Here is a 14,500-nt window from a genome sequence, read left to right as displayed (position 1 = left end):
ATATATATATATATATATATATATATATATATATATATATATATATATAAAAAATTGATATTGATATATATATAATTGATTTATATATATTTGATAAATATAATTGATATATATAATATATATATATCAATTAGAGCAAGTCTTAGGAAACAGTCCAAGAAGCAGCATTCTTTCATTCTCTCTGCTTTGGTTTCTGCCTCTGAGAGTTACTGCCCTGGTTTTCCTACATGATGGGCTATAATCTGTAAGCTGAAATAAACCCTTTCCTCCTCAAGTTGCTTTTAATCACAATCTTCATCAGGGTAGTAGAAAGCAAGCACATACATTACAGGCAGAAGTGCTATATGGTCATCACACTTTTCCAGAAGTAAACCAATTACCATGGTGACAATAAACGTCAATTATTAAAAAAAAGTTGCCGTGTCTGCACATCACCAAACCCTGGTACCTTTTGCCACCTTCTTCGTGAAGGATGTGTGAGAAAGTTTATCTTGCTTCTTCAGGTACAGATCTGCAAAGAATTGATAATGTCTTTGTTCTGAGGCGCATAGGCTTAACTGCCAGTCTTTCACAGGCTTAAATAGGCTTTAGCAAAGTAGCAGAAAAACAAAACCACTTAGTTCCCCATTTATGTCTGATTTCCACATAAGCCATTGCACTGGACAGCCCAATGGATTATCAGCTCAGCCACAGGCGATGACTGACAGGATTTCTTTAATCGTCTAGGAATGACTATCCTGCGGGATTTTGAAGACTTGAAGAATATATTAAGTGAGACTGAGATAACTTATAAGTATAATTGTCCTGAAGTTTCCAGATTTGGGGGAGAATAAGTTTGACAAAGTAACAGAAATATTTCACAGTTATTTTCCTGCACGGGGGAAATTTTGACTTTAGACACTGGAATCATTACCTACTTCTGAAAATCAACCCTCTTAGCCTATTTTCAATGTCTCCCTTTTCAGCTCCCTGTGGCTATAATGTGACATCGCAGAATGGTACCATTTATTCCCCCGGGTTTCCAGATGAGTACCCAATTCTGAAGGACTGCCTGTGGCTGGTCACTGTCCCTCCAGGCCACGGAGTGTACATCAACTTCACCTTGCTGCAGACCGAGGCTGTAAATGACTACATCGCGGTGTGGTATGATTCCTCTCTCCCAGGAAGGGCAGCTCCTGCTGCTGGTGGGATGTTCTAGTTTAGCATTCGCTTCTGATTTATAAGGTTACATGTTTACCAATGATCTGTCCGGGCACATTTCGAAAAACTAATTCATCAACAAAATCAAACAATACAGAGGACGTTTCAAGGCATATGTCTAGTTTGCTATTAGAAATAACTAGACTGTTTGAATGTATTGGGGAAAGTTGTGATTACTTTATTTCATATTTTGCTTTGCTTAAATTATTCATAATGTTTTAGAAAATGTAAGGTCTAACTCCATAACCTAGACTAGCCTTGAACTTGAGACCTTCATGCCTCAGTCTCCTGAGTGCTGGAATTGTTGTTGGATGTCATTACACTTGGCTTACTCTACAGTTTTAAGGGATGTATGTGCATGTGTGTGGGAATGGTGTGTGTGTGTGTGTGTGTGTGTGTGTGTGTGTGTGTGTGTTGTGTATGAGGGCAATATATACATATATGTACACATACATAGACATATGCTTTCCCTTTAATGAATGAATGAAAGAACACTAAGGAAGTATTTCCTCAGGGCATCCTCCCACCCTGAATTGCACAGACCTAGTTTCCCATGAGTCTTGCAAAGGAATCTGGGCCAGGATGTAATGAACATGAATCTACTAGATGGAACCTGTAGAAATGACCTGTTCCACCAGAGAGATCTCAGGTGTAATTTAAAGGGGAAGATGGCATTAGTAATCTCCCTTAAAGTATGATGGGAGAGTCGGGAGTTGCTTATGGGGTAATAGGAAGGTAGCATTGTTGAAATTATAGGTGAATTGCGTGTATACATTTGTGATGTATGATACCTGAAGTGTACATATTTGTATATATGTGTCTCTACATGTGTGGCTTATCTATGATTGTATTTGTGTTTATGCACATCTGTGTTATATTCCATGTTTGTATGTCTGTTTATAAATGAATATTCTATGCATGTATCTATATATCACTGTTTGTGTCTACAAATGAATATATGATTGTCACATGTGTGTGTTGTATGTATCTGTATGTGAATGTAGGAATGTTTTATATCTATATTGTGTCTGTGAATGTGTGTGTCTGTCTATTGAGTGTCTAAATGTGTCTGCATATGTATGTGTGCATGGAAGGTGCATCATGTGCCTATATTCTTATTACAGCTCAAGGAGTAAGAGAGAGTAGCCTGAGTCAGAGGAACAGATACTAGATAGCCTAAATATTTCATCTAAAATGCAGGAGGAGCCATATATAGGAGAGGTATTGTAGATGATGCTCCTGCAGGGCCCAGGGGAAGCTGCCTCCCCAGGCTGCAATGAGGTCTTGGAGGGTGGTTCTGAGAAGCTGAGCTAGTGACTGTGGAGATGAAACACCAAGGGTTCCTTCCTGTTCCAAAGCGAGGAAGTGGCACAGCACTCCCACCAAGCAAAAGATTCATGTTGATTCTGCTGCATAGAATCCAGCTGTAGCCATTCATGTGTGTCAACTGCCCACCATCAGAAAGCAGAGAGATGTTGCCGAGTGGTGAGCATCCTAAACACCAAGCATCCTATTACTAAAGTCAGGGCTAGGGAATTATCACATTTCAATTTTAGTATTTTAATTCAACTGTAAAACTTATTATAAATATCAGTCATAAGGAAGTGAATACCATATGTATTTTAAAATGTAGTTGTTAGGTCCCTGGTAGTACAGAAGTATCTCTGAGGAGGCCAGTGTGCACTGGTCTTTCTAGATTAGCCCTGTACTCTTCCTGCACACTTGGCCCTATTGGGAAACTGCCTGCTCAGCCTCTGCTATAGCATTGAACTTCTTCCTCTCATTGCCTCATCTCTTTCCCAGGGATGGTCCTGACCAGAACTCGCCTCAGCTTGGGGTCTTCAGTGGAAACACTGCCCTTGAGACAGCCTACAGCTCCACCAACCAGGTCCTGCTCAAATTCCACAGCGATTTCTCCAATGGAGGCTTCTTTGTCCTCAATTTCCATGGTCAGTTTGTTTCCACTTCAATGGCGGTGGCATAGAGTCCCAGGAAAGCTCCCTACCCTGTATACATACTTTATCTCCAGCTCTTGGATTATCCCACGTGTACGCCAGAGTGTCCTGGAAACCTTTAGTGGTAGAAAGTATTTCTGCTGTCAGTTCATTTCATCAGGTCATGTTGGTAGATACCTGAGGTTCATTCCTATGTAGATGTAAGAGAGATTCTGTTGTAGACACCATGGTGATGCACATGGCTTATGTGCAAGCTTGTGTGTGCCTGACTCTAAAGAAATGTCATGGTAACCATCAAATAATGACCTCATGATGTCTTTGATGGCAGAAGGGCAAGGTCGCCAGCCCCTTGTCTCCTATGACCCCAAAATGTTACTCAGGACAAGAGAGAGATGAGCTTATCTATGCTAAACAGTCTGTGGTAGGATGATTTCGGTGATGTCTTTCAAAGTGGGGAGGATATGTGTCATAGTAACTACATGGTTGTCAGGCATATGATAGCCAAAGAGAGCCACTGGAGACAGTGATTTACACATGCATGTGGCCTTGTAATTTGATCATTTAGCAAAGTTAACCATAGCTGTCATCTCTTTTCATAAACATACTACAGCATTTCAGCTGAAGAGGTGCCCGCCTCCTCCAGCCGTGCCGCAGGCTGACCTGCTTACAGAAGATGAGGACTTTGAAATAGGTAATGTATCTCCGTGTTGCTTCATTCCACATTATGGGCTTGGCTTCTTATAGCTTCTTCTGATACAGACTTTAGGCAAGCTATAAGCAGAAACTGTCCCAAAACATTGTAGAACCTTGCATAGAGACTATGGAGCAAACTACTTACTTTCTAGGTTTATGTTATGCTCTTGACATTTTCAGACGTTTACTCTATAACATTATTGCTATTTTTAAATTTTCAGAGCCTGACTTTGACTGCATTTGGTTGTAAATACTGACCTTCAAATTAAAAGTCATTGTAGAATGTACTTAACGATTATATTTAGAAATGTTACCACTGCTTTGTTATTAACCATGATCTCATTCATTAGTCATCTGGTCCTCATCAGGTCTTGTTAGGGAAACAGCCACTGCATGTGTTGGCAGTATAATTATGAGAACCCCATCATTTCTCAGTCTCTATCACAAAATCTTATTCCTGTGGTTACACTGTGTTGCAAAATGCTAGTCAAATTACATGGCCCAGTCCCTGTTCTACTCAAGATGGCTAAGCCAATTGGAACAAGGTGTTTTCCCTGGCCAGGATCATAGGCAAGCCATGTTGGGTTTGCTGAAACCATTCATTCTTTCCATTCTGTAGCCTTGCTTAGATCCCAGGCAACTATGGAACTTCCCATTTATTTAGCAAGGCATTTGAAAAGTGGGCCAAAGGCTTAAATTGGTCAAGGAACAGCAACACGTGGCCTTCTTTTAGGCTATATAAACAAAGAACTGAAAACAGTGTTTTAGAGGTACACAGAATGAATGAAGACCCTCGGAAATGGTTTCCTCATTGGCATGTTTTATGGAGTAGTCACAAATAATTGGCACAGTCACAGCAGTCAAGTGTTCTGAAAATGTAGATCCCAGGGTATTGGGTTGATTCTTTCAGGGGACTTCGTGAAGTACCAGTGCCATCCAGGGTATACACTGTTGGGAAGCGACACCCTAACGTGCAAGCTCAGCTCACAGCTACTGTTCCAAGGCTCTCCACCCACCTGTGAAGGTATGTTGGACCCTGGTGATTTGGTCGCTCTGATAGTCTGTAGGCATGGGTTTGAATTTGACTCAGGTCTGTGCTGAGTTATTCCCACGATGCAAACAAGCTGCCAACAGAGGTTTCAGAAGACTCTTTTATCTTTAGCCCATGCTCAAAAATAAGCCTAAATCACATGGGAATGTTCACTTGCAGCAAAACTAAAATATTAAAGAACAGATGATATCTATCACTGATATAACAGTCCTTTTCCACATCTCTCCAATCTGCCTCATGTTTGGGGGTCCATCTCAGGCAAACTGAGCATCCTGAGATTTTTTTTTTTTGTCAATACTTCACCTGGATTTAAGCATCTAGTGTTAAACACTTTGGGAATAAAAATGTATAAACAATGAAATATAGCTACTTTGGTTTTGTATATGCATCTAACATAAGCTGACCATATGCCAGAACTTAGACAAGTTTTAAAGAACAGAATTCTAAGCTGCACTTGTTACTTCAGAGACTAGAATACAAGTAGATCACTCAAGAAATGTGATTTAGCAGGAGCCATTTGCAAGCACAGTGGGAAGGAAGCAGTCACATTTGGTAAAGGGAGGTCAGATACCCCATCTGGTTCACTGCTAGTGTTTTCAACTTACTTTAAACAATCAGGGTTCTGATAGGGAGCACCATGTCATCTGTAAGCAATACACCATCTCTACCATTCCAGAAAATTGTCTGCAGTGAGGAATGAATGAGCACTATTCACAGTGCCATATATCACTCAGAAACTTGAACTTCAGAAACACTAGGCACAGGGAGCTCACTGCATTGGAAAGCTACCGTGTTGAAGCATGGCCACCCTTGTAGGTCTCAGGCAGAGTGAGCTTCCAGGACTAGTGGATGGACCCATGACTCATCATCATCTACTATGGGCTCATGCGCCAAGCTGTGCACAGAGTTAGGAGACCTGAGGCATCTTCTTAGGTGAACTTACTGTCTGTATTGGCACAGTGGTGATGACCTTGGAATCTCTTCTCAAGGTGAGAAAATATGTACAGTTGAACTTTTGCCACTTTATACTTTCAGGCAAGCCTTCCCTTGTTTAAGGTATATTTTAATCTCAAACAAAGTTTGTCAGGATGGAAAGCTTAAAACAAGCCTAGAGAAGGGAACGAGGAGAATCCCTTCATTACGTTGTCCTGTCCAGATCTGCTCCATTTCTATTGAAATGAACTCTAACTCATGTGCATCCAGAAAGCAGAGTAAGTCCACATAACTGCAGGCCCATTGTCTCCGTTCCCTGTACACAGCAGGCATATGTGCATGCAGCCTTCCACAGACTCAACTTGGACTTTGTCTGAGGTTGGAAGCCCGCGACTTCCCAACTTTGTAACTACTGTTCCCACCAACCCTGAGCTCTTTTTCCTTCTGAAGAAAATTCTTTAAGGGGAAATGGGCTGAGAAAAATCTTAGTTGTGTGTCTCTGAGCAACTACTCATTATTTTAAAGAAGCTCAGATGCCTGTCTATGGCTGACCCTAATCACTTAAGCACTTAATTATAATCTTTCTCTATTTTCTAATTATTTTGTAGGGCTCAAGTAGGGGTCAGTCCCTCAATACATTCTTGATGGAAAATGGTGTTCATGTTGAATCTTACTTCCTTAGGCATTTAGATACAACCTTACCAGCTCTCTGAAATCTAACAAGAGTTTCAGGGGAGGAGGATGGGGAGTATTGCAGACCATGTGCTGAGAGGGTCACAGTGTGTGTTGAGATCATGCCATCATGTAAGATTGCTACCTTAATTCAGAGGAAATTGAGCAAGAGATGACTACAAAATGCTTCTCATGTTCAGTAAAACAAAAATGAGAACAAGGAATAAAGTTCCAGATGCAGGAAAAGGTGTATGGCACTCAAGACAGAGGAGCATGCTGCCCTCTGTGTACTTTACAGAAGAGGTGTTAAGAGAGCTGGCACTCTCAGAGCCTGGTTTTTAAGAGGTCTTGAATGACAAGTGACTTCATTCTACAGACCACTAGGAAGGAACTCATAATCGTCTTCAGAACAGGCATTAAGAAATAGACCTGGGTCAGCAAGATAGCTCAATGTGTAAGGGTGCTTGTCACCAAGCATGACCACCTGAGTTTGTTCCCTGAGGACCCAATCCCCGCCTTTGTCCTCTAACCTCCACACGAATGCGGTGGCACATCTTTCACCCTCCTCCTTTCCCTCCCTCCCTCTCTCTTTCTCTCTATCACACACAAAATGAAAACATTTTTAAAACTTAAAAACATATATCTGGGTAGGTCGTCCTTTAATCCCAGCACCCAGAAGGCAGAAGCAGGCAGATCTTTACGGGAGTGAGTCTGTCCTTGTCTACGTAAAGAAATCGGTCTCAAAAGCAAAACAAGACTAATAGAAACGTAGCTGGACACCATTCACTAAAGGACATCCAAGTTTGTTTTGTGATGATCTCCCCGTGGAGGGCACACAGGAGGGGAGTAACTCCAGTGTTCTTCCCACATGCCCACCTCAACCCCCTACAGACTTCAAGTGTCAGAACCTCTCATTTTCTTAGGCTCCTCCTAGTGTCCACAGTTATCCCATGCTACAGGTGTTTTTATGGTTTAATATTATTGGAACAGTGTCTCATAATGTAGTCCTGGTTGCTTGAAACTTACTATTGAGACCAGGGTAGCCTTGAGTCCACTAAGATCTTCCTGCCTCAGCCTACAGAGTGCTGGGATTAGAAACGTGTACTCCCATGCCTGGCAGGAGACAATATTTTTTATCTGTTGTTTTAATTGTGTTTTTTTCTAAGAGTCACTCTCTGTCACCCTGGCTATCCTGGAATTCCTATGTAAACCACACTGGTTCTGTCTGCCTCTGTGTCTAGAGTGCTGGCATTAAAGATGAGCACTCAACACCCAACTAAGGAGTTAATTTTAATGACTAGTAAGCCAAGTTCAAGTTCCTAAGCCTAGATTATTTTGGCTGATGATCTGCAAGATGTGTTAAACAATGTACTGCATGGTTTTAAGCCTCATAGCTGTTTTCTTTTTAAAAATAATTATAATAATAATAACAACGTGCCGTGTATCTACCTAAAGGAGCTAGGACTAGTTGCTGGCAAACTCCTTTACAAGGTATCGCTGATGGTCCTTCTCTGTAGTAGGAGTTTCCTCAAATGTTTCTTGAGGTGCACAGGGCTTTAAAGTTATTGTTTCTGGAGAACTGAGCTTCAAGAGAGAGGTGAAACCTTCATGCTAGCTGGGTTGCTCCTGGCAACAGTTTATAGCAGCCTCCAGGAAGGAGTAAGTTCCCAGGAAACAGCAGGGCAGACAGGAAGAAACAAAAACATTTGGGCTCATTGGGAAACATGTTCAAATATATATTTTAAGATAATATTTGTGCCTGAAAATAATAGTATTAAGTGTTAAAGAAACTTGATAAATATATATGGCTTTGCTTGTATTTTCATTTCATCGTCTCTACTAAGCAAAGGAGACCATTTTAAGAATAGAAGAAATGACTCTATTCAGGACTGCTTCTGATTTGGATAGCTGCTCTGTGTCGCAGCCCTGGAGGTGACGATGGCTTTCCAGGTGGCATTCAGCAACTCATTGCAAAGTTTCCTACTTCCAGATGGTCTGAAGTTCAGTGTCATTGAAAACTCTAGCTGCAGTGGTAAGATATACAAGGTGGAAGGCTGGCTGAATGTTCCCCCGGTGAAACAGGGAGCAGAGTCTTCTTGCTAGCACCTGCCTGGGGAGAACAGGAGAGTACGTAGCCAGGACATTTTCAGTTTCTCTAATACCTCTGCCCATATGGCACCTCCTATTTAAGAAAGATATTTACATCTGCCATACCTCGCTTCACTCTGAGGGGTAGCTCTTTCAGCCTTCTATTTATAGCAGAGCTGGTATAAGTGTTGGCTCTCACTGCCACATGGAAGCGAGTCTGTGGGAGCCCTGGAACTCTATTCTCGAGCCCACACAGGTGTGCACAGACACGAGACTCAGCCTACGTGATTTGGTCTTTTTAATAAATGCTAGCATGCCCAACCTGCAGTTGGCAGAGGAAATCTTGCAACATGATGTTGTTGCTGAATGAAATGGGTTTCCATCTTATTGAGCACACAGACAAAATGTACAACAGAAGCTAGAACTGTGGAGCAGTTTGTTGCCTACAGGGAGAGAGGAGGACAATGGGACTATTTCCAAAGCGAAGCTCTCTCCGGATATAAAAGGGAATCATGGTTGAATTTCTATTCCCATAGGAAAGCATTGGAGGCATGGGTGTCTTTCTTGTGTTCTTAGTACAGATGCACATTGTGGAGCACTACTCAGCTAAGAGCATCTAGGGGGCGCTGAGAGGCAAGGGGTGGGGACCGGCGGTGACTTGCCTCGCACTGGACCGCCTGCCTGTCTCAAATTCATAGAGTATGTGTTTAGAGGTATAGCAAGAAGACACAGCTCTGCGGAGCATGCTGGGCTCCACATTACACTGAACAGAGTTTTCTCTAAGTTGCTCAGAAGAATAAAGCAGAGAGCTCACTGACCAAGCTGATTCTTTCAATTTTCTCAGATGACATGACAAGGCAAGGGTTTCTCCATTCTATTTGCCTCTTTTCTGTCATTGTGAAGAAAAGGAAAAATAAAACCGATAAAAATCAACTCACAGAATAGAGTGTATTTTGACTAAATGACTTCAGGGAGATAAACGTCTATCATGGCAAGGAGTCAGAACAGCAGGAAGAAGAAATGGAGAGATCACATCTTTACAGCAAACACAAAACAACAGAAATGGGAAGTGGGCATGGCAATGTGCCCTCAAAGTCCGCCCCCAGTGACATATGTCCTCCAAGTTGTACCTGCTAAACCTCTGGAAACAATATCATCACTGTGGACGAAGGGTTCAATTTCTGAACCTACAACAACATTTCTCATTGAAACCAATATACCTGAAAGGTGCTAGCCCTATGTGGTGGCTACCAATGTCACCACCATCACTGCCGGGAAAATAGGACTTTGGACTGAATTCTGTCATTGACTTCAGTTTAGAATTATTTTCAGAGATATTAATTAGTTTGTCCTGTGGATATTTAGGACTTTGATCTCAAAACGTACTTTAAATGGCTCTGCAATAGATTTAATTGTTTATGTTTTTGTCTAAAAGTCTACTGAGATTTAAAGTATGTTTCAGCTAGACTATCCAAATGAATGGGCAACCTTCAAGACAGTATTTAGCAATAACACAACTTACAAGCTTTCCCCACCTGTTTGGGAAGCATCTTCAGTTTGAAATATATTTGTAAATAACATACAATCAACTCATTAAAATGGGCAAACTCACCAAATAAGATGCACATCTTGCATAAAAGCTTTGGAGGAAGTTGGTTACTGATGTGCTTAAACTGTGAATAATGCTGGTGTGTCACTTTCTTTTCATATGCTATGGCTGATCAGTGTTCCTTAGTAGCTCTGTAAGCAAAGCATTCCTGTAATGTAATTTAATTTAGCAATGAGAGATAGCATTAAAAGGGTCTTTTGGTGATTTTACAAATGTTTTTCTTAATTAGCCTGGAAGTAGCTGGATCAAAATTGAAGGATGGGGAGGAAAAAAAAAATCACAACTTGAAATATCTTGGTGTTTCAATAAAAGAATTGTACTTTAGAAATCACAAATCCTGCTGAAAACTGTAGCAAACAGTGCAGGTGTGTGTGGGAGTGCTGAACAATGTTTCTGTAATTCGCTTCATACTTAAATAGTCACATGGTCACATCAAATATTTAGATTTTATTTATCCAAGTATAGCAAGGGATGGAATAAAAATATTTTTTTTCTTATACAAAGAGCTACATCTTGTTGAATTGTATTGAAAATGGGCTCCCTGTAGCTTGGGATGCAGTGACGAAATCCATGAAGCCTCCTAAGGTTGTCCAGAGATTCAGTGGCCAATGTTGAATAAACCCAATAGAAGGCACATACTGCTCGTTATGGCTCTATAGCTCTTGGAGGTGTCTGTGTCCTGTATTAAACATAGTTAGAGCTCAGTAGACTGTCTTCCAGCCCGTCAATGTTGGATTCATTTTGTGTTAACGCAGACCTCTATCCATCTCTTTTCTCTCTAGCACAATGCCCAGCAAATGAAGTGCGAACAGAGTCTTCTGGGGTGATTCTCAGTCCAGGGTACCCAGGCAACTATTTTAACTCCCAGACATGTGCTTGGAGTATTAAAGTGGAGCCACACTTTAACATTACGCTCTTTGTGGACACATTTCAAAGTGAGAAGCAATTCGATGCACTGGAAGTGTTTGATGGTAAGCCCTTTCTGTGTGCGTGTCTCAGCACCCAGAGGAGTATTAATGAAAAACACCACCTTAATGGCTCAGTCCCAAGAGGAGTCAAACTTGTTCCTACAACAGACATCTTCCTACAGCCTCAACACAAATGATTCATGATAAGGCCTGTGCTTTCTCAAATATCATGTGATCTTCAAACATCACTATTGCCTTGTTTGTGGATAAGATTTTCTGTATGGGGTATGTGTGTGTGCACGCGTGCGTATGTGCTTGCGTGCGTATGTGCGTGTGCGTGTGCGTGTGCGTGTGCGTGTGTGTGCGTGTGTGTGTTACACAGATTTTCAGGGTACCACAGGGCAATTAAGTGTTCTAGAAGACTTTTAGTGCTCCAACTGTCTATTTTACTCGAAATGCATGAAATGAATAACTCGCATGGATATGGAAGTGGTAGATGTTGCACCTGTCTTTACAGAGCTGCTTTATACAGTAAAATCGAATGAATTTGATGCCCAGTGGTGCTACTTTCAATACCACTGTCCTGGTTTTATACAGTGGTTCTAATGAGCACCTTAACGCAGCCACGTGGGTGGCTGGATCATCAGCTGAGGTGGACCTAATGCCAGTGTTTTCTTTGTATAGGAGATTCATTATGCCCAAGCAAAGAAAAGCCAAACCGGGTTATGTGTGGCCAAGAACAGAGAGTTTTCTCAGGTTTTATGGATTTTTCAGATAAACAACAATGTATTCAGTGATAAGAATTTCTTTAATTGATCTTGTGTGTTTATGTGAGTCTCACTAGTTAGATGGACCATGCATGATAAATAAATCACTTGTGCAGCGTGACCCCAGGAGTCACGTTCTAAGGATTGTTATATTGGACATGAAACTCTAGTGTTACATATCGAAACAAACAATACACATAAAGAAAAGCAGCACCGCACAGGCTTTTGTCTCTGTGTGTTTGTACAGGAGTACAAGCGTATATTCCTATTTGTATTATACATAAGTATTAATATGTGAGTGTTTGTCTCAAGCTTAGGCACATCTTCTCCTTTGTTTGAATTAGAGTATAGAAGGCAATACTTTGGTGCTTCTGGTTTTCAGAAGCAACATCCTTACAAATAAATTTTTCCCTAATTGCTTACAGCCTGGTGCTGTCTAAGTCATGACCAGACCATGATCAAGAGCAAAAGCTAGGGAGTAGCCCAGAAGACAACACCAGCAGTTCTGTCTGGCTAGAAGTGGCTCATGGCTTCTATCACTCTGCTTTCAAATAGATAGATAGATAGATAGATAGATAGATAGATAGATAGATAGATAGATCATATATATATATATATATATATATATATATATATATATATATATATATTATAAAGAGAAAGGTCACAGTTTTGCATTGAGAACGTCTGCAAGTGATGGCATTTCCTATGCACTTAAGCACTGTGTCCATCTTATCTTGGCCACATCAGTGCTAGTCTCTGTTTTATGAGCTAAGAAGAAATAAGCTGAGCATACCTGCTCTATGCACCATTTCCTCAGTGTATAATTTCCATAGCTCAGATATGGATTCGCCTCACTTTCTGAATTGTCAGAACTCCGTGAAGAGCAGTGTCTGATCTCCAGTTGTGATTGGCTGCTGAGAACACCGTATCACTGGCTCTCCTGGCAAACATTCCTGCCCCTCTCTTTTCTAGGATATTGTTTATAGACGCTAGGTAGAGGCATGCTTTCCGGGATATGCCTAAACACTATGATCTAGACAGAGCTCAGACCAAGAATAGTAAGGGATTTGGTGGGGGATTAGCAACTCTTGAAAATGCACTCTTATGTTCTGTCGGTAAAAATGACATTTCAGGTATGGCAAGCTCAGGATAGTTAATTTCCCAGTGGCATGTCATTTCATAGGATCTTGATCTTGTTTAATAGCCATGAGAAAGACCTCACACAGCTCATCTTCTACTATCTTCCACATGAAGCAGGGTCACTCTTTTGTAGGACATAGACAGGACACTTTGCAGAGAGTCTTTGGGCACCATCTTTCATAACAAGAAGAATCATTTCTAGGAACGTCCACACAAATTTCCACATTCTTACTTGGTTGTTTTCCTCATGTATTCTTGCAATTGCCATAACCAAGTCCCTTCTAATATGTATACACCGAGTATAATGTCTTAGACTTGAAGAATGAAAGTCTAGGACTAAATGGTGGGGAAGCTGTGTCTCTGAGGCTTTTTTGGCATGTAGGCATATCCTCTTCATGTGGTCATCATATGATTGTTTTCTGCGTATCTGAGTTCTGATCACTTCTTAAGTCACGCTATTCAGGGTGAAGTCAAGGCCCACCCCTGAAAACTCATTTCAAAGTAGCTCTCTCTATACAGAGCACATGTCCAAGGTCAGTCACTCTCTGAGTTATTGAAGGCAGGAATTTAATGCATGTTTGTGCAGAGTCCAACAGAGCCTTGAATAGCTTTATCCATGATAAGTCCCTAAAAGTGATTTGGGTGTAAGAGGAAGTGAAGCTGTGATCTGTCAGTATTCTTCATGAATGGAATGGAGGGGGCCCCTCCCCTTGTCCTGATAAGTTTAGAATATGAACAGCCACAGGAGGCTCATTCTCCCATTCTCTCACACATTTCCCCACGCATGAACTTGTGAAATGTGGAAAAGCGAGTAATGGCTTTAAGACAAGGGGCTGCGGCTGCATTCGCAGTAGAAAGGGAATATAACTCCTGTTCCTAGAAGCCACTTTCTCTCCCAAGTGACATGAAGATGCGGTCACTGCATATTACACGGGGCATTTAATAGTTTTGCTGTGTAAACACTTCGAGAACTTCCAGGTCTATAGAATAACGATATATGTCAATGATAACTTTTAGATTACTTTCTTACTTTTGGATCCTTGCTTCTTTATAGACACTCAGAGATTCATTGAGACTGTCTACTCACGCATAGCCCCCTCTCAGTTCTACTGGGGATGGTTGTAGCCTAAAGAAAGAGAAGTGGGTCATTGTTATGAGTGTTTCCATCATTTCTTCTTCGTTTCTGTTCTCACTCATCCATCTACTCCACATCTATCAATCCATCATCTCTCTGCACACACATTTCTTATATTGCACACATTTGACTGCTTGGGAACTACTGTGATGCTAATCTACAATTGTTACTTTTAGACATCCATATGTTACTCTTGGACTTACCTATATGAACATACATATACATATATATATGCACTTTATTAATTTTAGATACTGTATAAAATTAATTTCTCCATATTTCCAGCAATTAAAGTTTTGGTCTAAAGTTTATCATGAACAATAGTATTTGAATATGTTTGCCATGT

The 14,500-nt window shown here is 41.0% G+C and overlaps 1 protein-coding gene across 2 annotated transcripts in view; it reads left to right on the top strand.

Annotated features, from left to right (window-relative positions):
* Csmd1 (CUB and Sushi multiple domains 1) overlaps nt 1–14,500 on the top strand; it is a 1,532,231-nt gene that overhangs the window by 1,427,345 nt on the left and 90,386 nt on the right. For both annotated transcript variants that reach the window (XM_021218735.2, XM_029532138.1), the window contains 5 exons: nt 966–1,143; nt 3,004–3,149; nt 3,766–3,846; nt 4,759–4,872; nt 10,984–11,172. In XM_021218735.2, the coding sequence (XP_021074394.1) occupies nt 966–1,143; nt 3,004–3,149; nt 3,766–3,846; nt 4,759–4,872; nt 10,984–11,172 (708 nt within the window). The remainder of the gene's footprint in view (nt 1–965; nt 1,144–3,003; nt 3,150–3,765; nt 3,847–4,758; nt 4,873–10,983; nt 11,173–14,500) is intronic.

This window comes from Mus pahari, chromosome 19 (assembly GCF_900095145.1).
Source record: "Mus pahari chromosome 19, PAHARI_EIJ_v1.1, whole genome shotgun sequence".
Classification (NCBI taxonomy): domain Eukaryota; kingdom Metazoa; phylum Chordata; class Mammalia; order Rodentia; family Muridae; genus Mus; species Mus pahari.
Note: the sequence above shows the minus strand (reverse complement) of the source record. Positions and strands in the feature narration are given on the sequence as shown.